Raw genomic sequence first — 27,762 nt, forward strand, 5'->3', positions numbered from 1 at the left:
TACGAGAAGGGATTCACCAAGTATCTGAAAAGTATAATAATGTCACAAGCATGCAAATACGATTACACATCCTCTCATGTGCATTTTATTACAAAAAAGAACATCCTTAAATAAATTCCTCAAAACTTTTTCTATATGTATACTCACGCTTTGTATTTTCCATACTATCTACATATTGAACAATTATTCGTAAATTTTCTCACCGTCGTCTTCCTAAATACACTGTGAAGAGTTGAGCGTCGATTGAGTTCGTACTAGAATCTAATTTCTCTAGGAATTGAGAACGGTATTAGCGAGGAAGTAATAATATGCATCAATATTTCTTTCAATGTGTATTACGAAGATAAAGAGAATATTTTACAAGCCACTGTTAATGAACAATAATCGATCATTCGAACGTTCATTCTGACTCACTTTGACGCGTTATTAGCTAATAATGAAATGTCAATTTTATTTACAATTGCACAAGATCTTCTGTGCAACTGACACTCTACATGGAGACATTTCCCATGTAATTAATTAATGATAAGATGCGACAATATTACAAATGTAATTAATTAATTATGTTTTTCGTTTTATATGCTAACGATTTCATAAATATAATTTGAATAATGGAACAAATTTGTACTAAATACAGAACCCGTATATTAATATAAAAATTAATTTACTATCTTAAGACAAAAAAAAACATTTTAATATCACGGTGCAAAAAATCGATTTTTACCCACTCATAAAACAAAAGGTTCAAACATAAAATTGATTTTGATAAATATCAAAATATAATTCAATTATCCATAATTCTAATCTCAATAGTAAAACAAAAGAATAAATAAAGTTCAACAAACGATTAATCGTTAGAAAACGGGAATGGCAAATTCGGATGTACATGTGTGATGTGCTTCGTTATGCTGGCCTTGTACTTGCTTTGATGCTTGCAATAAGGGCACTTGTGCTTCGGCGCCTTACCGCACTCGACCACGATATGTCGACGTAGTGATCTCTTCACCTTGTAGCATCGCCCACAACGAGGACATGAGAAATTCTTTGGCTGTTGAACTTGCATCACTATTTGGCCTTCGTTTGATCGATAAATCGACTTGATTCGCTGCGAAGACAACGCCAAAGGATCGATGTCTGCCATAGTGTTGTAGTGCCATTCTGAAAATGTTTGTGAGATTGTTAGACGGGAATTCATTTATGACATTTTGCTACACGTAAATGTGTATATATATATATAATATATATATACATATGTATATAAATCGTAAACTCGTTATGTGTGATCAAGAATCCGCACAGATGTTCTTCCGACAGCAACATCGATCCAATGCATAAAGACTTATTTAATACAGATTTGAGAAAAAACATAAGAAAAAAATTTTAATCTTTTACTAATACTTATTGCTAAGATGACATAGGTTTAATAAAAAAATTACGATATTAGATGAATATAAAATTTATACACTGGTGACACAATATGGTGTGTGCCTTTACGTTTTATATTAATTAATCTCCTCAGAGATAGCTATGCAATCAAAAATAATTACTAATTAAACAAAAAACAAATTAAATATTTACTTTAATACATAAAATAATCTAAACAATTATTATTGTTAAGATATTTTTCTGTTTAATAAAATATATTCAAATAATCCTAAAAAAAAGAAATCGATTAATAATATTTCGATAAATTTTTTGTGCAACTACATTTGATTAAAACGTTTTATAGTCTTAACATTTATTATTTTCAACAAATAGCTCTATTAGTCACTAAGTTATCGTCGAAAAAAAAAAATTTTGCTATCACTCTTACAATTATAGGTGAAATATCTTCACCCTTTATTTTCACAGTCGTACTTATTATACAATAACAACGATTGCTGAAAAAATCTTAAAAATTTGTAAAATAGATCGAATGTAAGTAATTATTTCATTTAAGAAAGCTATATATAATACATCGTAACATAAATAAAACCTCAAGTCAAATGTAATTGATAGGGCTGTCATAGAAAAGAAAGAGGTTTATCATAATTTTTATTGAAGTATATATATAAATAGGTATGTAATAATACTTCGCGTTTCGCACACCGTTCACGCGCGCACGCACGCACGCACACGTACATATATATATACATATATATGTATATAGTTGTCATATTTATGTTTTATAATAAACGTATTGCAAAGCGTATTATTACCCACATAAGCGTGCATAGTCTATGTCTTTCTTATTGTCAATCGTGCGTGAATGTTAATAAGTTTATTTGTATTTTTTGCCATTTATCGGATATTTACCGATAACTCGAAATCTAATCATTACGTTCAGTTTCGTTGAAAATAAACTTAATTATATTAGAAAGAATATTATCGTTTAATGAGAATTAAATAATTAAATAAGCTTCTTTAATATAAAAATTAATTACGTGTATTGACTCGATGCTTCGCGTTAACATTTATAAAACTTTGGCATTGTAAAATCTACGATATTTCGTACTTTCGAACCAATAATGTAGATTTTTCAAATCACTTAAAAAAGCGACATGACACATTTGTATCTTAAATATATTTTTGTATATATTAAAAAACTAAATCTTTTATTTCAAAAATTTAAATGTGTTAGAAAAAGAAGGGATACACCGAGAAAAAATTTACTAAATCTTAATACATATTATATTTTTTCCAATAGTACTAACTAAATATTTACTTACAGTAAATCAATATTTATACGATAAAAAATAATAATTAAATAAAATTAGTAGTTTTTGTATCAAGTATAAATATTGTTTATATGTATTTACTAAATATTTAGTCAGTATATTCAAATAAATATTTAGTAAAATTTAGTACATTTTTTCAGTGTAAGCATTTAAGTTTATATATTTTATAATTAAGAAAACTCGAAATCTACTTAAAAAACTTTTAAAAATCTGTAAATTTCTAAAAAATAAAATGTATAGTTTAGAAGTTTCAGGCATAACGTTAAATACGCCTAAGTTATTATAATTCTTACCACAAATTATTACTTTTGTGTTAGTCCAAATTAATAAAAAAAAATTGAAAATAAAAATTAAAAAATTAAATTGCAAAATAATAGATATGTATAAAAGAAAAAATAATGTAAAAATAAGAAATCTGCCTTTGACAATAAATATGCTGCTAATTTTATTACTAAATGTCAGGCTTCATAATTATAGCATCTAATATGATTACATGCTATGTAGATCAAGAGAGATATAATAATAATAATAATATTATAAAATACAGTACAGGTATTGCGATCTCTTTCCTTCAAAAACTACAGAATAGTCGCGATAAAATTCTGGGAGAGGATTGTACGTTTTTATTATACCTTTACATATATATTGAACTATCTCGCTGATGATGACGCATAAACGGTGACTGCTTATAAAAATATAGACTATTGCATCATTAAAAAATAAACGCTCGTTAGCGATATTCTGTCGGAGTATTCTTTACTTGCAGAAGGAAGAACAGAATAAAACTAAAAACAGAAGCGTAGGAAATATATGATTTAGATTTAATAATGGGAAGAAATATATAACACTAGCGGATCAAAGTTCAAACCTCTTGAATACGAGATAATTCAGAATCATTGCACATAATTAAAAAGATATTTACATTAAAGAATAATAACAAATTCTTTGAATTTAAAATTATCAATTTGTTTTAATATAATATGTACAATCATTAGATTAATATCTCTAATAATGCATTAAAAATATTTTTTAACTAATTTTTAACTAATTAAAACTAGTTAAAAACATTTTTAACTAATTTTTTTAATATAAACAGCAAATTTACATAAATTCATTAATAAATTAAATTAATAAATTTATATAAGCATATATGGTATATAGGTATATCATATAAATATAATATAAATATATATATATATATATATCATAGTTATATGATAAACTTATGTAACTTGTATAAATATATTCATACAAATTTTGTATTTATATAAATTAAATACAAATTCTGAATATGTATTGCATGACATTATATGGCTTTAATACTGTAATTAGTATTGTAATTATAAAGCAGATATTAATCAATACATAAATAGCATAAATTCTGAATTATCTAGTACAGAACATTGCCTGTACATCTAATATACAATATATCATGCATTTTCGAACGCAGATCCGATTCAATTCCCAGCATCCGTTGAAGACGTTTTATTGCCATTTGGCAAAGTATAAAACTCGCTTAATAATTTCATATGCCTGCCGTTCAAATGAGTGTTCAGGCTTGACTTGTGTTTCGTCCTGTAAGGGCACAAAGGGCAGTGGAATTTGGGCTCCACGCCGCACTCGTGCTTCAGATGCCTAGCCAGGCTGGAGTAGTAGTTGTAGATTTTACCGCAATTCCTGCAGGGATACGTCACCCTCTGGCAATTCAGATAACCCACCGAGCGCGCATCTGGAAAATAAAAGAACACAGGAATACCCGGTTAGAGAGTACTGTTCATGGACACGGCTGCGACTCTTCCTCGCGAGTTCGTGCATAACGTGCGGATAGAGAAGAGAAGACTCATCGACGATGTCTAAAATCTAGCTGGGTTTACTCGTTTATCTCTTGTAGCTTAGACTGTCCCAAAGGAGATGTGTCGCGTTAAACAAAAAGGCCACCATATCTGTACTTTCACAAGCGTATTTGGATAAAGATATTTCATGCTAAGTTCACAAAAAAAAGTCGCGAATTTTCCATGAACATTATTTCTCAATTACATTCACAATCACAGTTAGTTTCGTCAGATAGCTTGTATGTACAGTGAAGGAAAATAAAAAAAGATTAACATAAAGTCTTGCAGAAGAACGATGTATTTAGAGCAATGTATAAATATCTTAATAATTAATAAACGCGAATAAGTCGACTTTGGTATTTAAATCACATTTATAATCATTGTCTCAAATAAAGAAGAATGACGGATCTGAAAATGACATATCGAGTCATTCTGAATATATGACAGAAATCTAGAGTCGCTTTAAATATTATTCAGAACCAAAAAATTATTGAAAAATATTTGAAAATCTTGAATAAATCAAAAGTCACTTGAATATCTTGAATGTTTTGAAAAATATACTGATTTTGATATAATAGAAAATATATTATATTTATATTAATTACATTACATATATATTTTATATATATATTATGTAAAAGTTATATAATATATTTTTATTTTTATAAAAAATTATTAGATTATTTTTACATTATCTCATGATCTCACTAAGATATAGATAATTAGATAATAATTTTACTTTTCAGAATTTTTAATATTTTTTGAATATTTAAACGTTCTTCAAGATTTTCTAGACATTTGAAACATTCTAAATTTTTCAGAGACGTCAAAAATTTATGGTTTTAAATAACATTTTTCAAAATAATTCGAATGTTTTATACAACAGAATTGTTTGAAGGCTTTTAAAAGAAAAGTTCATAATATTCATTATTAATTTCAAATATTGATTAAGGACTGAAAAATACAAGTTGTTGTATTTTTCAGATATTGAATAATTCCGTCAAACTATATAAATAGTTCCGTCAACTATTTTATATATTTCGTGAACATCGCCATCAAATAGTTTTGACTTTGAAAAATACGAATTGTCATAATAATTAAGATTGAACATCGAGTAATGTACAAATTTAATTGATATTAATCAGAATCAGAAGACGAGAATAGGAATTTTAAGCGATAAAACTGCAAAGCTAGAGGAACAGTGTGACAATTAATATGATTAAGAAGTTTGCTCTTCAATCCTGTTTGGTAAGGACAATATCCACACATGAATTCGGGTGGTATTCGGCAACTCTCTTTGCATCTCTTCATGTGTTGATATAGAACCCGCTGGTTTTTAATCTTTTTATTGCATAATGGACATTTGCTCAACAATGGGTGGCACTTTTCTGCAACAAATACATCCATAATAATTAATACAAATCTTTACTAATTAATTTGCGCATATTCTCGAATAATTGTTAAAATTGTCATGAAACTTTTTCTTGATGAATCAATAGTTAATGAATAATCTGTTCTAATTTAACAGTAAATTATTAATAACTAAATAAATAATTAAAAATAAGAGTGACTTCATACAATTGATAAAACATTGATCATCAAGAAGCGGAAGAAAAAGATTAAATAACATAATTTTTCTGTAATTTTTCTATATGTATTTATTTCTCAAGGTGTTTATTTTATTTTATCGTATTATAACAATTATTAAAGTTTTTATTTTTTACGATCTTCAATCTAATAACATATTATTCTAAATTAATAACAAAACACAAGTATATATACGAGGATGAAACAGCAAACAACATAGAAACAAAATTCCGTGAATTTTTATTAATGTTTTTCTATATGTTAGAATAATTTTATTCGATTTATTATAAACAATCATGAACAACATCATAATGGAAATAATAATAATTGCAAAATTATATTAATACTTTAAAGGAAAGTTTACAAAATTTTATTTTCCAGAATTTTTTTATCAACTATTATTTAATAAAAATAGAATATTAAATTAATGAGAAATTGCTTAGATTGCTGGATTATGATATTTTCTTGATATTGTTGAAAAATAGAATTGATTGCAATAAACAATAAAAAAATAAAATTACACTTCAATGCAGTGTTATGTTGATATTTATCATTCATAAATCACAAACATTTAAAAACTACTATAACAATTTATGTAATAATATAAATTTAATCATAGCCCACTGTATAAAAGGCGAAAAATGTAAATAATAAAACTGTGACAATTTAAAAAAAAATCTTTTGATATATCTTTTTGTCGTGCTGTGATAAGATCAAAGAACTTTTCAAAAAAAACTTTCTTAAGCCACTTAGAGAATGATATCCTTCGAACATTAAGAATTCTTGAACTTCGTGTAAATCACTCGCGTTGGAATGCCCTGTTTGCTGTATCGATGTAAAACTGATTTGGATATGGAGTATATTTTCTCGGCTTTCCTCAAAGACATTCCATTGGCGACAGCGTTAACGGCTCTTCTCGCCTGTTCCAAATCGCGTATAAATATTCGCGATTTCGCCGCACTTCGTATAGCAGTCTCGTAAATGAATGGTCCTGAAACAAGAAAGAGGCGCAAAATAGAGTACACATACTTAGAAGAATTCAACACTCGGACGAAACAAATTCTACCACACTTGTTTTTTTTATTTCCTCTTTATATTCCCATTCGCAGGACAAAATTTAAAAAAATAAAGTATAATATTAAATAATTAAGACATTAAAAATAAATAAGAGAAAGAGATAAAATTTCGCTCCAGGTAATTAAAAGGAAAGTATGGATATTCTCTGGAACAGCTATGCTTTCGTTTTCAAGGATGTGATTTCAGGAACAACGTTAAGTTACAAACGATAGTTTGAATTAATTTCAGGTTATAAGCAACGATCTCTCAAATCTGAGTGACATAAACAACTATTTTATTGAAGAGCATCAAAGCTGAGACACATATTATGAAACAATGTTAATCAATAATGTAATCAATAATGTAATTTTGTCATCTGCCTTTTATACTCTCGCATGAATCCTCTTCATGTGCGACTTCAGATTCCACTTGCGATTGCTTTTATAACTGCAATAGGGGCAGCATTCCGCCTTTTTCTTGCCACAAGAAGCTTTGATGTGCTCCACAAGATGATGTTTCCATCGATATGACTTCGAGCACTTGGAACATTTGAACCTACTAACTTGAACTTGCTTACACTTGAATCGTAAGCGGTCAACGTAGGTATGATCATCGCTGGATCGATTAGTTGTGTTCGAATCAAGTGTTTGATAGCCCTCAACCCAGACAATAAGTGGACCTGAAACACAAAAGCCAGCTTGTCATGTATGCGTTAACGCAACCAAATTATTAAGATCATCCACTTCTGCGTTTCCAAACGCGATCTGCTTTACTTAAAATATTTACATCTAAGCAGCATGCGATGAACAAAGACATCTTCGTAATAGATTTCATACCTATGGACTAAAAACTGGAACTATTGCACATTGTCTGTGTTCATTTTAATACCCATTATGGCTCCAAACTGTTAAATTGCGCGGAAGTAATTAACGGAAAGACATTGTCATCGTAACACTCTGCATATTTTGTCATTAATAGGAGAATAAAATGAGACAGTGGATAATAAAATGAAACAAATACTCAAATCTTTTTAAGACCGTACAATTGATAAACAATAAACATACAATTGATAAACAATAAACATACAAGAAAAAGGAAACTAATAACGGTCAAAGCCACTAACGGTCAAATAAAATGAAAGATATTTGAGTTATAGCAATCTAATGAAGAAAAGTTAAAATTATAGATAATTTATTTAATTTAATCTTTGACTTCATGATGATTTATATAATAATTAACGATAATTAAGAGCGCTGAATAAAATAAGATTACGGTAAATTCGTATTAAAGTATAATTAAATTTTATAATTTTAATTGTATGACAATCGATTACAATCGTAAACAAATTAATGAGGAACTTAGAGAAAAATAAAATCCTAAGATAATTAATAAAAATTTAAAAAAATAAAAGTTTTTTTTAATTTTGGAAATAAAATTATTGCAATTTAAATTTTGATTTTGTAATTGAGACATTTTATGATTTCGCGTAAAAAATAATTTATAAAATGTGTAAAATGAAAAGACGAAAAGGATGCAGTTCGAAGAATATTCTCGTGACTGCGAATATGTACACAGGTATTTATTTAGAAAGCAAACGAATGCGAAACATTGTTACACAAACACTTAAACGCTGCGTAGCGCAGCCGACGCAACATGTGGCTTCACCGATCTATCGATCTACTGATCTATCGAATGGATAAAGTACATTAGCGGTGCGTCTCGTAGACAGGTGGTTCATATCGTTATCGTCTCTATAACATCATCTGCCGAATGTACGTTATCATTCACGTACACAGTAAAAACTTGGTAATAAATTTTTGTAACTAGTATCGATACGAATTCCATTACTAGAGTAATTAGGTGAAAATCCCGATTTTGTTAGCATGCATTTCTCGATATGCAATTACTGCAATTTTCTAAACTTGTACCTTCTTCTGTTTACGAGGCTTCCGTGTAGGCTTCGTTATATTTAATCTGCTCAGACGTCTTTACGTCAACGTATCATTTCGTTTCTATGTATGTCGGAATTTCGAATTTGGATAAATGACTAATGTATTTAAGTGATTAATGGGACGATACAGCGTTTCGAGTATCTGACAATAATTCACCTACGATCTACACAATATCTTTCCATCTCGTCTCATTGTTGTTGTGTAATAAAAACAGTTTGTAAAACAGGATGACCGTGCGTTACAAAGCCTTAAAAGAAAAACCAATGTTCATATTAATTGAAGTCGGTATATATCATTGTAAAAGAGGCCGCGGATGCATGCTTATCTCTATCATCATGGTTACATTGTCGTAAATGAAATTATACTAGCTGATTGTTGGATACGTTTAATTGCCGGTACGTCGATAAATGTAAGTAACTGTCGTCTAAAATCCGCTACGCCACATGGCTAAGTGTAGTTGGAGCTAGCGTAATTTACAGTCAAATTGCACTATACTCGAGCAGTCTCTATAATGCACAGTAATTAACGGTACAAGGGCGTATTACTAATCGCGTTAAAAAATGACTCCATCGACATCTTCTTAAGTTTAAGTATCGCTTATCCTTAAACCTACAGATTTGACTTTTAAGATCATTACGTAGTCTTCGATGGTTGCCGTCCTCCGACATCTTCCGGCGGCTATACTTATAGTTACGTGATCATTAATGTCTCATTAGGTAGTAATCAGACTTTTCTGCCACTCTGCACACATATCATACACACATACACACACGCGCGCGCGCGCGTATACCTATTGAAGTTACGAATCGTAAATAAAGATATTCGGATACTATTAATCGCACCAATAGGAAGCGTTTTTTTTTTTTTTTTTCAATAGAAAAGTCTTTGGTAAAATAAAGCACTCATGACAAAGATTCCTATAAAAATAACAAACATTTCTCGTTACAATTGGAAATTATCAAATTCCTAAGTTGGAATATGATCAATAAATAATTTTCAAACAAACGAAATTCTTCGAAAATATACAAAATTTTGAATCACTCTTGATGCGAATATACTTAAATCCTTTTTCAATAAAAATCAGAAATGTATTTATAATAATGTGTAGTTATAATTGCACAGTTTACTTAATATTAAGCAAAGTATCTAAAGAAATGTACTACTCTGTCTTAAAATATATAAAAACAATATTCATATTATTCTGAGTTCTGAAATCTTACGAAAGAAACAGCCTTTAGACTAGATTCTGTTCACTCAAATGTAATTACATATATCTACAAAGTCACTTTTCTCACGATAAACAATTTCTGTAAATGAAAGAAGCTATCTTCTACCTAGTTAGGTCCTAAAATAATATGAAATAAAATAAAAACTTCGAGACTTAAGTCGGCGAATGTCGCAAGCACAACTTATATAAATTAAAACAGTCGAAGATCGCTCTCGCGGAGTCTCGAACGTCAATGACGACATCACACAGAGTCTATAGTACGACACTTATTGATAGACCATATACAGATCATTGATATGACGTGTCATATTACAACTACATACGACGTCTTATGTTTTCGAGAATCGACGCTCCGATAAACTTTAAAGCAATCGGACATAAACGCTGCGCACACTCGCTGCTTCTGTCATCATTCGAGCAAATATTTTAGTTCCTCATCGGAGATCAACGCACCAGTTTTCGCTCGAATACGCGAGCTTCTTATCAGATAAGAACAAGTAGCATGGGAAGCTACGGGAGGACAGTTCCGCAGGGCGTATGATATTATCCGACTACCAGATTATCTGACTCAAGGAGACCGTGGCGAGGCTCTTCTTCCTGCGAAAGAACCGTCGAGATTAATGAGTTTCTCGTTCGTTCTGATCGCGAGAAAAACCTCGGACGAATTCCTCCCGGAGACGTCAGTCGGCGAGATACCAGGAATGTCGCCCAAGTGCGACGTCTATTTGATGTTGTGCACCGAGAGCAGGTGCTTGAGGAAGCTCGCCTCGATCCTCGATCTGTAGGGGCAGTATTGGCAGGAGAAGTGCGTCTCGAAGGTGACCATGCCGCAGCCCATCTTGAGGTGTTTCCGCAGGTTCGATGCCCACGAGTACATCTGGCCGCAGCGGGGGCACACGTGCAGCCGCGGCCTCACGATTGGAAAGAGGGGTGCATCTGAAAAAGAAAAACGTCTGTTAGAGCATAATCACGAAGACCGCGAGAGAATCGGGTCTCATTCCCGTTAACGGGGTAGTGCGAACCCGTGAGATCTCATTTAGGATCCAGAGTTGAACGGTCACGAGGTAACAAGCGTCGAACGCAACCAAGATAGTCTCTATACATCAAAGCGCATGCCTTGAGCAAGTCGGGAATGGATTCTCCGCGAAGACGTCCTCGGGATGATCCATCTAGTGAGACGGCGCTTTTCGAGTGTCGCGAGTAAAACATCTCTTCAAATACGTGATCCAAAGTGTGAATAAAATTACGAGAGTAAGAAAACGTCTGATCTCATGAAAATCTGTGCTCGAAAATGATCGATCGTCTCGAAAAGCGCTTCTTCAATCTCAAGGAAGAAAACTAACACACGTGCGATTACCTTTTCGTACATACATACTTACTAGAACTTCGTTCTCGTATCGACACTTTTCGATACGTATGACCTAAAACAGAAGTAATCCGCGAAAAAACCAATGCATTCAACTACAACTGCAACTGAAATAAAATTGAAGGATTAAAAGGAAGATTATCATAGGACGTGTTACAACAAATACATTTTATTAAAGACATAAAATTTCCTTTTTCTTCTTTCGAAGGGTCGGTCTCTTTAAAAAAAAAAAAAAAAAAAAAAAAAAACGCATAATCGCCTAATCGCGCATATATCAATACAAATTTATATTGTGTTTGCAAAACAGGTGCCTCTTCAGGTTGCCTTTGAAGTTCGACTTGTAATCGCAAACGGTGCAGTAGAAATTCGGCGGTTTACCGCACGCCATTTTTTGATGTAGACGTAGACTCGACGGCCATGAGAAGTTTCGTCCGCAGCATTGGCACGCATACTTGACACCTGCAACAGAAATGCTAGTCAGTGAGGAAATTATTTTACAGTCGCGCGGGATCACCAGAGAATTTCACCATGATGCGAACGAAGATGCTTTCCAGCAAGTGTCTTTCTATCCGCAGAGTGCTTTGAAGACGCGATCTCATGATTAGTAATAGCATATGACAAAACATGTCTCTGAAGCACTTTCACACGAGAAATATTACTATTACAATTATTATGAATTTATTCGTATTTAACATTATTCTCTCAAAATTAGATTTTCTGCGAAATGTTAAGACATCTATGGATCGTATGCATATTATTAAGATATCCTTTTAAAATACAAAAAAAAGATTTCATGTGCTGAAAATAATATACGTACAAGATTTATGAATTAATCCACAAATTTTACTTCTTTTTCCAATATTTTTGCTCGTGGAGGATGTTAAAAAATACGTGCTTGAAGATATTTAGCGTAGAGCCACGATGAAATTGTTTGCAAAGTACAGCATAAGAAGGCGGATATAATAAGATAGCAACTAAAATAAATACTCGTTTAATATATTAAATATATCACTTAATGTATAATATTATTGATAAAATTGTGCGAATCTTCGTAAAGTACTAATTCCATGAATTAATTCTGCTGATACATAAAAATTTTTCACATGAATTTATAATAAATAAGTTAAACTTCTAAAGTTGCATTAATAATTTATTTTATCAAGACAGACATTTTTCGGCAGAAAATTAAAATAAAATCATTTAAACTCTGATTGCATGGATCTGTTAGACCTAACGTTTTTAATAATGTAACTCTTTAATTTCTCAGTAAAAAAATTAAGTTTTTTATGAATTAATTGTAAGTGTATATATATTATATGTATATTTACAATCAATTTATACTTCAAAAAGAAATTTAAACATAAAAATAAACTCTATTTAGCAAAATATTCCGCAATCGATCATAATTTACAAAAATTTGCAGGGATATTAAATAAAACACAAAGAACACTTCACAAACTCTATCAACAGACAATTTAATATCATTTTCATTTCAGCTAATTAAATTTATAATGATTATGAAAGATTTATTATAAACAGCATACTAGTCGATGCTTGTTAAACAACATGTACAGTTGGTTTATTTAATAAATAATAATTTACAAAAATCCTGATATTTAACAATCCTGATATATAACAATAAATAATTTTCCTTTCTGCCTCACCAAATACACACACACATATACATATATATATCCGCAAAGTTTGATTGTAACAACAATGAATAATAAAAAAAACAATAATTCTAAGCAAATTGTAAGACTCGTAATTTGTTCTCGTAAAACTTGTAAGAACTTACGACTAGTTTCCTAATTTTATGCTTATGTATCGTACGATTGTTAGTAAATATTTACGATTTCTTGTAAACCTTATGGCTAGAAAGAAGCTGTTTGTAAAGATATTGTATAAAGATACAAGCAATTAACAGTTCTTATAAGTCTTACAAGAATGTGTTACGATTATGATTCTGCTTAGAATTTAGACAAAAAAATTTTATAAAATGTTTCATAAAATTATACAAAATTATTCTCCGGATGCATTCTTTGTATGTGTTTATGCAGACTACTCTTGTATTTGGTGCGATGTGAGCAATAAGGGCAACACTCCTTTGGATCTTTGCCACATTCGATCTTCAGATGGCTCCTCATGTTTCTCAACCAGCGATAATACTTGCCACAGTTCGGACACTCGAATAAACCCGGTTTCTTGTCGAGATAACTGGGAAATTTTAACTCGGAAGTCTTCGGATTAAATTCTGCGCAAAACAGAATTTGGTTTTGACTAGTCATCTGATTCTGGTGATGCTGAGGGATAGTTTGCCATACTATCGTCCCTGAAAGAAAATAAAATGCTACGGTTAGTAAGTGATCACGGAGATTTCGAGGTAAATAAATTTTAATAGCAGGCTGAGTCCAACTCGTGGAAACTTTCAAACATTCGGTCGCAAAGATGAGAATACAAGATACTGCAGCGCCTTTATCTATTTTTGTTGAGCCCAACTTACGCATTTATATCTATAAGAAACAGTCCTCTGAATAGTAATTGACACAAGAACATAAATTTATTATAATATATAATAATATTTGTACGTTAATTTTAATTAACATTTATTAAGCACTTTCGTCTTGTAAAAAACATTGTTAATAAAAAGTTGATAATACTTTTTAATAAACGCTGTAAAATATGTTTTTAATCAGGAGACGCAGTAATGTCTCCAGCCATGTTCAAAAAACTAGTAGTTAATTTAAATTTAAAAGATTAATAATAGACACTACAAGTTTCTTATCCCGAACCACCAAAGTCCATTTTTGGGGGGTACATAACTACTAAAATACAATAAATTTTGAATCTTACGTAATATATCCTGTAATCAATTATCGCTTCATGTTATACAATCAAAAATAAGAAGAGTTGGCCGGTCGCGTGTAAAAATAGTTTCGCTGCCTAAAAAGTATACATATATTTATACTTAAGAATCTTCAACTCAAACAGAGACAAGAAAGGAATCATGCAAAATATGTTAATAAATATTAAAAAAAAGACAGTTTTAATGAAGACCCTAACAACATCCAACAAATTGCAGTTTAATCGTATTTGTAGTACGTCCAAATGTGAATCTTGACTTCGACTGTTTTTGGCTTTAGCCGTTTATATGCTATACACGCGTTAGACACTCACTAAGCACGTCTCTCTACTACAATGATTGGAATCATGCAGAATTATTCATAGAAGTACGTGAAAAAAACGATCCAATTCATTTATTTTAAAATTTGGCAAATTTACAAATTCAGGAACAATAATATTATAAATATAATGTACCTATAATAAATAAAAGAAGATAAAGACAGGATGGATTTCATTGAAATCGGGTTTGTGTTCGCGCTGCTTGCACTTTCTACATTTAGCATTTTCGCTTTCTCTCTCTTCAACATCCAAACGTATCCTTATCTTATTTTAAGCAAAAATTTGTATTAATGTCAAGCAATGCAAATAACCTATTGAAATTTTAAATTCATAAAATTTTGTTTTCATTTAAAAATGTGACTTTAATATAAAATCATCATTTTGTTTTGATCACACTATTAATGCATCCATTCGGATGCATAATTTGATGCTTACAACTATACAATACAAATATCAATATAGATAATAAAAAAATCAGAAAAAATATTTCACCAACAATAATATAGTATTTAAAAATGTTCTAATTTTCTAACAACAAAAAAATATATACGATTTTTCCAAGCATAAAGAACTATTTTCAAACAAATCTTTAACATAAAAATTGATTTTTCTAAAAAAAAAATTAAACTATTTTTGAACCGATCTTTTGCAGAAACTGATTTCAGCTAATCAATCCAGAGATCGAATATCCTTAATAGTAATTAGTAGATACGTCAATTAAAAATGTCCTTACATAATTGCAATTGACATAGGCGTTATATACTACAAGTTAGTTTATGCAATATCCGCAATATAATTAAATCTCAATGGTAACTGCAACTATCTTTCCCAACGTTCCCTTACGTTAATTCGCGCGTATACAAGTGTTGCTAGGTAAAAAATAGAAATCAGTCAGGAAGACTGCAAAAATGGCAACGTCAGCACGCGACATTTACGAGCATTAGATGCTGCTGGAGAAAACATTCTTCCCAGGATGATTGGTGCGGATATGCTGATACAGATTGCCACGTTGTTTCGTCCTATGAGGGCAATACGGACACTTGAATTGCGGTTCCTTGCCGCACTCATGTCGAGTGTGTCTTAACAAGGTGCCGCGATGCTGATAACCTTTCCCACATCTCTCACAACGATAGGGAAATGTAATATCCCCGCTTCTCTGCTTGCCCATCCAGAGTGTTAGATCCTTAATTGACATCATTGGCAAACACATCCGTTGCTGCATGTTCCTGGGCAGAATCATGCGCGGTATCGATGGCTCTGCAAGCGAGAGGAAGAAGAAAACGGGGGGCGTTAGTTACAAAAAAGAGATGCGACGGCTGTGTTTATGAAGATATTAAGTACTAATTAGAGAGAGAAAAAGAAAATAATGCGTCCTCATTTTATTACTTGGGCTATATTATTTGAATATATAAACAAACCATAAATGCACGATTAAATCTTTGTGAGACAAACGATAGGAGAGATAATTTTTATAGGTAGGATATTATATTGTGCCACGGAATTTCCAATTGGCAAAATCATAAAAATAATTGCTTAGATTTTGAACATTCACATTTGAATGCGTGACTCCAATTTAAACGTTTATATGTACAGCCATAAACGCATGTCATACAAAATTAAAATCGCTAAAAAAAATTATCAAAATTAGTAATTATGCAGTATTATTAAATGAACGACGAAATAGCATTTCAAAGACCAGCTTGCTAATTCTATATCAACCCTTTTATCTCTATTCGAAATATAATTGTTCACATTGGAAAAATTTGAAGGATCTAAAGAATAGGATGTACTTTAGTCATAATAACAATCCAAATAATGTTATTAAAAGTATCGGGAAGCATTTAAATTGATAATAATCAAACATTCTTTAGAAAGCAACAAATGAACTTGCTTTATTCAATTGTTAATAATATGTATAGTTTATAATACGGACAATGATAAATAATCTACCAGGAAAATGACTATATTTCAATTAAATAAGAAAATATCGCATTTTATTCGTTTTTTAGGATAACGAGACAAGATACAAGAGATAATACAGTTAAAATAAATTGTTTCCGTTTTTCTGTTGTTCATCTTAATTCCCTCTATCATATCTAAATTCTGATAATGACTAGATACATTAGTATCTATACTATAATAATTGTATTACGGCAGATACGAATCCTCTAATTCCCTATTTTAGACACGTTCAATTGCAACAATAATACAATTTAAAACAATAATAATCGAGCAAGTAGAATGTTTGAAAATATAATCATGTATTTTTAGATTTATTTGCTGCGTTCAGCAGAGAAAGCAGCTTTACAACTGTTGTAAAATTCTTTAATATGATTGGTTTTGCCCTTACTTCCTTATTAGATATAAATATATAAGCCAATCATATTCTAGAATTTTACAACAGTTGCAAAGCTGCTTTTTCTGCTGAATGCACCAATTATCAATACGTTTTGACTATCACAGGGTCTTTATCAGTTTAAATTAATACATTATAATACAAATTCAACTACAATTTTAAAATAACGAATCAGTATAAAATATAACGGTGATAAACTAAACAATGTAAAAGTGGCAACGAGAGAAAAGGAATCAAACCAAACTTTAAGATCTCACATTATTAAATAAATATTTCTTTTTCAACATGATAATTTTGATCAATATGTTACACTCGTATCCAATAAAATATAATAGTAATCATCAAATAATAAATCAAATAAATAACTAATTCATCGGTTGATGGCGAATATCACGTTAAGCTAAATAAAATAATCCAGTTAAGAAATAAAAATCGAATGAAAAACGTTGTAATAAAAACTGAATAAAATGAAATGTCTAATGTAATCTCACATTGTTAACGAGTCCCAAGGGTAACTAAGATTTTTTTATTATGCTATGTGTATTCGAAAGCAAACACGAATCTATTCGAAATCACGCAGCTTATGAAAAAGCTTTCGTTTCAATGAAATCTCTTTCGTAATCAAAATAAAATAATAAATAAATAATACAAGTATTATACAATTCGTAATAAACAGAGAATTTTAAAAAGTCAGAATATAAAGCATGTTCCAAAATAGTTATACGATTTGGCAAAATTATGGCTCAATAAATGTGAGGATTGCCGAATCAGCGCCAGTATTATATTGAAAATTCGAAATTCTGTTGGATGGCCATATTGAAATTTATCAGTCTCATCTTCGTGAATTATCAATTAAGATCGATCACGAAAACATTTTCTCCTCGGTGGCACTGGCGGATGTGCCTGTAAACGTGACCGCGTTGCTTCATCTTGGCGGAGCAGTAAGGGCACTGGACTCTCGGCTCCTGGCCGCATTCGAATTTTGTGTGCCTCTTCAAATGCCACGCATGTATATAGCTCTTCGAGCATCGCGAGCACGTATGCCTCTCGATGTCATCCTGCACGTGTCCACCGCGGCGCCTCCTTGTTGAATTGAGTGGCTTCTCTTCCTCGTAACTAAAGTCTTGGGACTCCTCCATTACCACCTCGCACATATTCTGCAGACACATGGTCTCCAGCTTGATCATCTTCGCGTCTAAAAAAAAATCGATAGGATGCAGAGTTAGCTAGATGATAAAAATACGCTGGTTCCAAGCGGGAAGAAGAAAGAGATAAAAATGAGAAGATCGTGGAGACGCTCGCGAGTGTGTTACCGCGAATTATTCCCGTCACCTGACCCCGAGGAGTTCAAGCTCGCGCAAAGGTCTCCGTTTACCTGTTCGGTTTGCTCATCAACAAACCACAAAATGCGTCCAGATTGTTGCGAAGAGCTATCAATGCAAGCGTTTGATGTATAAAGTGAATGGAAATGAAACGACTTTCTCGAAAACCAGTAGAATGTCGTGGAAATGCTTTATTCCATCAAGCACAGTTAACAAAACGACAATTACAATTATATGTAATATCGGTTTACCAACAAGAGTGTCAATAGATCGAATATATCGAAAGAGGTAAAATCAAGAATAATAAAACAAGATCGTCAGACTATACGTCGACGTTGCTAATGTATGTCGCCAAAGGAAAAATCTCATTAGAGGGTATACTAGATGAAGCCTCATCAGGGAGAGTCGATGATATAGATGCGCTGACCGGAGTGCTTCCTACGTATATGCTGGCTCACGTGACCGCGTTGCTTGCTGCGAGTGCCACAATAAGGGCACTTAAACCTCGGGGTCAGACCACACTCATAGCGCAAGTGTCGCCTGAGGCTCTTGATCACGGTGTAACCGTTACCGCACTTCGGGCACACGTGATTACGGCGATTGCTTCCTCGTCGTCGAATTGGCGACACCCTGATGGTCTGATTTGCGTCGGGCTTCGTTGAGTCATATAGACCAATCCCGTAACTTCCATATAGAAAAACTGAAAGCAAACGATGGAACAATTAGAAACAGATCAATAATCGCGGATAATCATTGACGAACTATCGACAGTCCAAGGAAAAATCATTATAGTTATTGAGTCGCACGTAAGTGCGACGTCCGTATTAAAAAGCGAGTGTTTGGTGCAATGTGTATTTATAATGCGTTTGAACTGATCGAATTGATCATGAAACTATATTGTAAGCTGGTATGCAGAAAATGTTATAAAATGGAGTACATATTTTAATGACGATTTTCATTTCTTCTTAGAAACTTCATGCAATCAACTATTTATTTTCAATAATTATTATTTACCAATCTTTTTATTACTTTTTAGTATAAAAGAAACATCAATAGTTACATTGAAGAAAATTTTATGATATATCTCTCTTGTAAATGTATATCATTAAAATATGTACAATGTAATAACGGCTTGTACAAACAAAAGATAATATCGTGCGTGAATATAATACATAAACTATAAACGATATTACTCAGTTTTAATCTAGTATCATTAATCGATGTGTAGATCATCATAAACTTTTACGATGTCGCATGACGCATTTGACATAAGATATATATGTATATCATAAAGATAAACATCGAGTTTCTCAAAGAAGCTCAAGATGGACTCAAAAAGAGCGAATTTTGATTAAGAATTTCTACGCCTCGCACGTTATATATATTCGTACCTGATAACGTAGTTAATATAAGCAGACGTTCTTGTAACGTGGGCAATCTGGTCCTAAAAGTGAAACTTTGGAATGATGAGCACGCAATTAGCGACGAGTGAAAGATAAGAGCGCCATCATAATCGTCAAGACGGGAAGTAATGTGTAGGTAACATTTATTATGTTTGAAATCATTATAATACACAACACTGCTCTCATGATCAAAATGGAAGATCCACGCGATGTCCGCACATTTCGTTAGGATTTGAGATCGACAACCCAAACTCTTTCGGAAGGATGCTTCTTTCTGATGTGACTATAGATCTGCGATGTCTGCTTGCTGCGTAACTCGCAGTAAGGACACTTGAACCTGGGCTCGTGGCCGCATTCGTATCTGAAGTGACGATTGCGGTTACTCTTCAGGGTGAAACCGTGCAGGCACTTAGGACAATAGTAGAGAGCCTTTTGTGATTGGGAAGGCACACGTTCCTCGGGACCTATGAAGTTCATGAAGCAGTCCATCATCTGAAGATCTGAAAGCAAAAACCGAAGTTGTGAGATTTGGTCCAGGTTATTATGTGTGGTAGCTTCTGACATCGGGCACATCGACAAGCTTCATCTACATGTTTACTTTTTTCATTAAACGAACGACAATCTTTTCCTTCAAAAAACTAAAAAATAAGTAAATAAGACAGCCAATCGATTGATGGGAAAGTCACGTTGGAAATACTTGTCATTGGCCCTGGAGAAGAATAGCTCGTTAGATATTAAGGTGCAAGGATCATTGACGCAAAGCACATAAATGCAGATAAAAAGTTACGTAAATTACTGCCCAATGATTAGTCTCACGGCACGTGAGTGGAATAATCGGATACGTTGGTAGAAAACTTGATGTCAAATATGTTCCTCGCAGTCATGAAGGGTAGGGATAGGCATCGTTAGTTTCGGCCGCAAACAAACACCACACGCGTGTAGATCATCTACCGTGCAGCTATAACAGGTTCGTCGGATGAGATCCTATGTTCCGGAACGTTTTAACTGAAGTAACATGCCCGATTCGTGAAGGGGAGTCTGAAGAGGTTCGGGACATCAGGGGGAAAAATACTAAAGCACATTTGGCAAGTAGGGTGTCCGAACATCAATTTATTTTTATATTACATTTCCACAGCGACGATATACGATCATAAAACGTACCGCGAGAAAATCGCTATTGATATACCGACGGTGAAAACATGTTGCGTTCCTAATCGGCCAGGAACCGTAGGGTATCTTGACGTACGTCATACGAAGCTCGAACACGAAGCTTACAGCCCGAGAATTATTTGTTTTGCGTCCATCAAAATACCCCGTGCGGACGAGATCCCTTGTTCGCGAAAACTTGCTCAACATCCTAAAATATCTATTTAATTCGAAGACAGAATATATGAAGATAAAAAGGAAAATGAAATATATATACAAACAATAACAAGTTAAACTAGCTTGCTAAGTGAATAACAAGTAAACAGAGAACGTCAAATATGATCCAGGCTGGATCTTAATGTCTAATAAAACATTTCTCTCTACATAAATTTTAAAATACATTTTTCAATTCTATAAAAACTATGCGCCAATTATTATTGGATTTGAAACGCTATCATAAACTGAAGCTGGAATAGTTATTATCACAAATTAAACAAAATATATGGTAAAATGGTACAATTTCGAACATGCTACAATTCTGAAAGAAATAAAATAATCCACAACAATTAAGAAACAAACACTAAACGGTCGAGTTTGGATGCTAAAACAACTGCGTGTAAATTTGTATACCACATATCTAATTCTTCAAATTGCACGCTGAATTTATTTTCAGATTTGAAATGCAATCCAAACAGAAGTAGAATAGTAATATCACAAATAAATTGACAAGCAATTTAACAATATTGATGCATATAGGCATCTTTATAATAAATATTTAAACAACTAAAAATCTGTAATTAATTTAGAAATCCAAGCTTGACCGAATAGGCTTTGTTTTTAATTGTTGTGTGTTTGCATCATGGTCTAATATGATACTTTAATATTGTAAAATAATTCAATTTTCGTTCAAGTTTAATGATCTTAGTGGAAGGTATATTAATATATTTTCCGTCAACGGACGCAGAGTCTGAGTGAGTTAGAGTTGTTTATTTTTTTTTTAACTGTGAAGAAAATGAATAAATGAATATTTGTTTCTATGATAAATATGTATTTTTATTTTATCTTCTATATATTTGAAATAATTTACTACGTATTATATGATAATAAAAAAACTGCTTTTTAAACGTTTTAAGACAATATCGTTCTTGGATCACATTTAACTCTGCATCTGCCGTACGAGTATCACGACGTCCGCTGTCTAAGAGTTAAAAAGTATCATATAAGAAAAAAAAATCAAATTTAAGCTTCAAAAATTAGATTTAAATTTTATTTCATTCAGAATTATACCATGTCCAAAATTGTACCACCTTATTTTACGTATAACAGAACGAATGACGAACACTCGTTTCTACGCGCTAGGGCGGATAACGTGATTAACGTAGCTTCGTCGCGTATGTACTTAGTCAAATACACTTATATCGCTACACGAGTAATTATATCACAGCAACAAAAACAGTCGGTCACTAACGTGTTTCGTGTCTCTAAGAGACCCTTCTATCCGCGCGGATGCGATACGATTGCAAAAAATAAAAGCAGGCACGTGCCGCGATAACAAATCGCGAAAGAACCGAACGTGTGACAAACTGGTGTGTTCCGCAATACATGAAGAGCAATACTTCCATCTACTTTCGCGATAGGTGATAGGTGAAATATATATTCTATATTATCGATTGCTATTAGTGTTCCTTGTGTACAATGCGTCTCCATGTTAAGAACGAAGTCACAGTAGCGCGTGATTCTATATCGTGATCAAAACAGAAGGTAACTACGTTTGTTCCGACCGCTTAAAACCCTGTTCTTTCAGACTTTCTGCTCTTGTTAGTAACAATTCAGTCTTCATGACGAGCACGACGTGTACTTAATGTGTCGCTCGTCGTTTATAACAATTCCAACTTGTCAACTGTAAAATCGAACAAATTCTTTGCTAACAATACGAACCGGCCGCGATCCGACACTCATACCTAGTCTGATCATACCTGGTACATTTAGACGCATACAAATGTTTTCCCGTGTCCCATCGTCAACCTCACAACCTGAATCTTTTTATAGGTATACATCTACGTTTTAAAAAACATACGACTCTTTTAAAGCCCCTAATAATCGAAAGATTGCTTATTGGATAGCGCGCGAATGCCAAAACTCGGAATGTGCTTGCGCTGAAGACCTTTTTCTCGCGTACCTCGAAAGTCTCACATGACTAACATCACCGAGGCTGAACTGATAGTGTTTCAAAAACGTCATAATTTTTCACGTAGCACATCGAGAAGTTCCGCGCGCCGGTTCATTAACTGCTAAGGAGATATTTCGTAACGTGTAAAGACGGAGAGAATATCTGACGATAATACTGAGTCCCACTATTTCAACCGCTACAAATTTTACACGGTTTCGCCGTTTCACGCATCGACAGCAGACCTCACGACGAAGTCGTATTTCATATGGCTAAGCAACTGCTAACGAACATTCGCGTTCCTGCCTCCGATTATTGCATCAAGTATCGTAATTGGTATTTACGCGGTATCCAGATTAAATATCATCCGATTAATGACGTAGGAACCGCACCGCGCTCGTGAAACTCTTAATAACTAAGGACGTTCATGAGACATCTTGTCGCGTAGAGATGTGAGCAATAATTCACATGCCCGGTCTATCTCAACAAATGTTGATACATCGGATTGGACACACAATCGTACTAGACGTTTGAATGATGATTGCGCGAGAAGTGTGATCATATAAGACTTGTCCGCGGTGAAAATTTTTCAAATTTCCCAAACAATTCGTTCTTTTCACACGAGTGCGGTTCCCTGCACGTTTCAAATCAAGAAAATCACTGTCGTCACGCGAGATTGCAATGTCTACGGTTGTCCTTTTCCTTTATTTGTCCTCATATTTGAGGTGCACCACGTAGACTTTCTGACCGGGATGCCTGGTCCTAATGTGAGACATCACGTTGGACGTCTGCTTGCTGCGGAACTCGCAATAGGGGCACTGGAAGCGTGGCGCCTGTCCGCACTCGTACTTGTAATGCCTGGTCATATTGCCCTTGACAGTGAAGCAGCGGCCGCACTTCGGACAACCGAAAGGTTTGTTGTCGGTGAACGTGACCTTCGATTGATAGGTATTTCTCACGCGACCATGAGAGAAATAATTCGTCATCGACCTCGACATGGAGGACGAGCTGTCCTGGCCAAAATCCCTATTGCTGCTATCGGTCTCGAAGCCCTTGCAGGATTGCAACACGAAGTTCAGATCCAGTTGCGGGGTCGTCGCGTAAAAACCTGAAACTTCAAAGTCGTTCGATTAATAAGATGTAACAACTCACTGAGCTTGAGAGACGAATAGCGGAAAGATTCGAGGGAAAGTCGGAGTCTTCAATGTAGGACCACTGGAAAGTTTGCCGGGATAATATTCATGCTTTGTTATTAGTGGGAAGATAAATTAATAGAAGAAATAATTTTGCAAATGAAATAATGTAGAAAGAAAGAAATAATAAAGAAAATACCTTTGAAAATTGCGGGGCATCTTCGTGACGAACCTATATTCAGCAACGCTTCCGTCGCGCGGGCTACGGTGACGCAGAAGCACATGTGTTATTTTAACGAAAATGCTGTCTAAAATTTGAATATAAAATCGCTACGTGTGATTCTTATTGCTTACGAGAATCTACGTAACTAGAGATCTATTAGAAAAATTGAAACGGATTGTGCAGTCTTCGGGTGATGAGAACTCTCCGTGCTGCCAATAGCAGGTCGTATACTTGAAAAAGGTACGTGAACAAGAATGGCATTAATGTCTAGCCGCTTTATTAAAATCTATGCGTTTCAGCGGTAGACATAAAACTGCGATAAAACTTTATTTCACAAAACAACATACAAGCGAATTATTATTCTCTTATAAAGTAGAAGCAACAACTTTTTTCGGATAATAAAGTACGGCGTCAACTATTCCAAAGTTAGAAATCTTCTCCGACGATTGGCCTTGGTTGTCGCTTGGCAAAGTCTGTGTAATGTAGAACAATTTCTCAACGCGCGTGGTACCAGCCATTTGCAAGCATCTTAGTCAGAATTAAAGTTTTTCATAATTAAGAAAAATTTAAGTCCTAATTGACTTGAATAAAAATATAATATTAAAAAAATTTTAACAATGTCTAACAGCTTTAACAATGTTCTCATATAGAAAAAAGAATATCATCTTCAAATTGCTTTTCTTGTTAAATCACAGCCTTTTTATTAATATTTCTTTCACAACTTAAATTTTGTCACTAAATTAAATAATATATTGAATTAATTAAATTAAATAGGTAACTCAAATAAAATATTTTATTGCAATCAATTTCTTTTATGGCAGTAACAAGCGAGATTGAGAAACAGTCGTCTTCAACGATGTGCGAAGATCGCGATAAAAAGCGAGTCCAGTGGAAAGACAAAATTCACTCCAGTAGCTCAGGTGTGGAATTAAAGACACTCGCGATCTTCTTATCGTGCTCAGAGCTTCATATCGAAGATAAAGACTTCCTCTTCCGGATGTTTCTTTCTGATGTGGGCATAAACTGGCGACGTTTGCTTGCTGCGGAGTCCGCAATAGGGGCACTGAAACCTCGGCTCGTGTCCGCATTCGTAGTTTACGTGGCGGTCCTTGTTCCTCTTCAAGGTGAAACCACGACCGCATTTTTGGCACTGGAACGGCTTCATGTTGTCGGTGCTGACCTTGCGCGTACGTATCTTCGTTTTACTGCAGGCATCAGAATTGAGCTTGCTGTCCGTTCCTAGTTGATACTTGCAGATCATGTTCGGCCCGAACGGCAACACCACGTGGAGCCCTGAAACACGGAGACGAAGATGCTGAAGGACATGCTCGAGTGCGCGCGAGAAAGAAAAGCTTTTACGATGATCACCGGCCGTTCGGCTTAGGCTGCATCATCGAATTCCCCAGCAAGCAACGCATAATGAAAATAATTAAATCTGAAAGACGTTCCTCGCAACGTGACTTTGCACGTACTCAGCATTTCCGTCTTCGTCTATACGCGTCGTAAATAAATCGTTTATACAAACTACGTGTCTAGCACAATGTTAATATTACGAAAAGGACGACCAATGTGACGACTGTCGATCGACATATCCTAGTCTTGGAAAAAATATCAAGATATATCATTAGTGTCATTTTATTTATCAATGTAAGCGCATCCGTACCTGCGGAGAAAAGCAATGACGAATTAATTAAATTCGTAAGAATAATAACAAGATTAATTGACTGTAATAAATATACATTCACATTTCACGGTAAAACGAAAACAAAATAATTAGAATCAGACGTCGACAATTACAGGAAGCAATATGGGATTCTTTATAAATTAGCCACTTAATTCAAGATGCAGACGTTTAATTTATTGAGCATAAAAAATGTGATATGCAAGGTCAAACTTAATCAAAGCCGATATACAGTGTTGAACTTCCGATCGAAATACAGTTGCGATAGATGTGGGTGATGTACGCGCAGATGACGTACAATGTGTCCTTTCTGGTAATTTTTGATCGGGCAATACGTGCACTCAAATCTCGGCGGTTGCTTGCATTGATAACGCAGATGCGCAAGCATCGATTTCTTCCACTTGTATAGATTGCCGCAACTGGGACACTCGTATAGACCGTTTCGTATAGTGAAATCGTTTGGATCCAAATAAACTTCTTCGTGATTTCTCCTCCGGTTGGAGGAACTATCTGAAACCCATGAAAAAGCAGGAGCATTTTAGTAATGAGTCGATTCTTAATTTTTCTCATAATGGATGTGTCCTGCAAAATAATTTTAGCGCACTTTTTCACCGTTCTTTTATAAATCGTGAAAATCGCATGGTTAGAATTTGTTGAATATTGTATAGATATACAAAAGTCGAAAACATCGACTTTTTTATTGTTTACAGAAATAAACGAAAAAAGAAAAAAGAAAGCCATTCAATTAATAATTGTCTTTATTGACGAACACAAGATTGCAAGAATGAACGTTTCGTTACATTCCCTAATAAAATCAACTGTCGTATAAAATGTTTAGTGAAAACACGGCTAATATCACAAATCTTTAATTCAAAGATATTCGAACTCGTTATATGAAGTCAAAATTCAAAGATGAGAGGCAGTAACTATTCGTGTAAAACTGTAAAACTTTTTATACATTCATTGATTCAACATATAGATTAGTCTCGACGGGAAACGAAAAGTGATTTGCGAAATACAATTCATTAGATTTCTATTGATATTGATCTACCTAAAAGTGAGAAAACATTAGAGACGATGAAGGAATTCATGAAAATAAGTCTGTCACGATTGTCTGATTAGCAAAAAAAACTTTCATGATAGAAGATAATAATTATTATAGTTGATGTAAAAAATTTAATTAATTTTTTTTTATATAACTGTTTCTTAAAACGCATCTAACATGTAATAGGAAAATTTGGTTTCCTAAAAAAACTGGAAAATAAATTTTCTTATGATACCAGATGCGTTTCGAGAAAAATATTATGAGGATTTTGACACTAACTATTCGAACATTCCTATAAACTCTAAAGTAATCGTTTGAGCTTAGAAATATATTAATATAGATATTGAAAATTGCGTTTTAATTTA

At 33.2% G+C, this 27,762-nt stretch overlaps 4 protein-coding genes across 4 annotated transcripts in view; all 4 read right to left on the reverse strand.

The window, feature by feature from the left end:
- LOC108773324 (zinc finger and BTB domain-containing protein 17) overlaps nucleotides 1-27,762 on the reverse strand; it is a 142,172-nt gene that overhangs the window by 10,352 nt on the left and 104,058 nt on the right. The gene's annotated exons all lie outside the window — the stretch shown is intronic.
- Nucleotides 15,771-16,246, reverse strand: LOC108773331 (zinc finger X-chromosomal protein-like). The gene has a single exon (XM_018539092.1). It carries the CDS (start codon nucleotides 16,159-16,161, stop codon nucleotides 15,862-15,864), a length of 300 nt encoding a protein of 99 aa, XP_018394594.1. The 5' UTR covers nucleotides 16,162-16,246; the 3' UTR covers nucleotides 15,771-15,861.
- Nucleotides 18,055-18,780, reverse strand: LOC108773330 (longitudinals lacking protein, isoforms F/I/K/T-like). The gene has a single exon (XM_018539091.1). It carries the CDS (start codon nucleotides 18,462-18,464, stop codon nucleotides 18,126-18,128), a length of 339 nt encoding a protein of 112 aa, XP_018394593.1. The 5' UTR covers nucleotides 18,465-18,780; the 3' UTR covers nucleotides 18,055-18,125.
- On the reverse strand, nucleotides 23,503-25,341 carry LOC108773325 (protein glass). The gene is made up of 2 exons (XM_018539086.1): nucleotides 24,648-25,341; nucleotides 23,503-24,429 (listed from the first exon to the last, which is right to left on the reverse strand). The coding sequence occupies exons 1-2, from the start codon at nucleotides 24,730-24,732 to the stop codon at nucleotides 24,020-24,022; spliced, it is 495 nt and encodes a 164-aa protein (XP_018394588.1). The 5' UTR covers nucleotides 24,733-25,341; the 3' UTR covers nucleotides 23,503-24,019.

Source organism: Cyphomyrmex costatus, unplaced genomic scaffold (genome assembly GCF_001594065.2).
Source record: "Cyphomyrmex costatus isolate MS0001 unplaced genomic scaffold, Ccosl1.0 scaffold205, whole genome shotgun sequence".
Lineage (NCBI taxonomy): Eukaryota > Metazoa > Arthropoda > Insecta > Hymenoptera > Formicidae > Cyphomyrmex > Cyphomyrmex costatus.

Bases quoted from the DNA above. Each gene is read 5' to 3' on its own strand.
- LOC108773330 (XM_018539091.1), bottom strand. From the start codon at position 18,464: ATGATCAAGCTGGAGACCATGTGTCTGCAGAATATGTGCGAGGTGGTA.
- LOC108773331 (XM_018539092.1), bottom strand. From the start codon at position 16,161: ATGATTCTGCCCAGGAACATGCAGCAACGGATGTGTTTGCCAATGATG.
- LOC108773325 (XM_018539086.1), bottom strand. From the start codon at position 24,732: ATGTGCTTCTGCGTCACCGTAGCCCGCGCGACGGAAGCGTTGCTGAAT. The intron at 24,430-24,647 runs GTATTTTCTTTA...ACGACTTTGAAG, and splicing joins ATGCCCCGCAATTTTCAAAG to TTTCAGGTTTTTACGCGACG.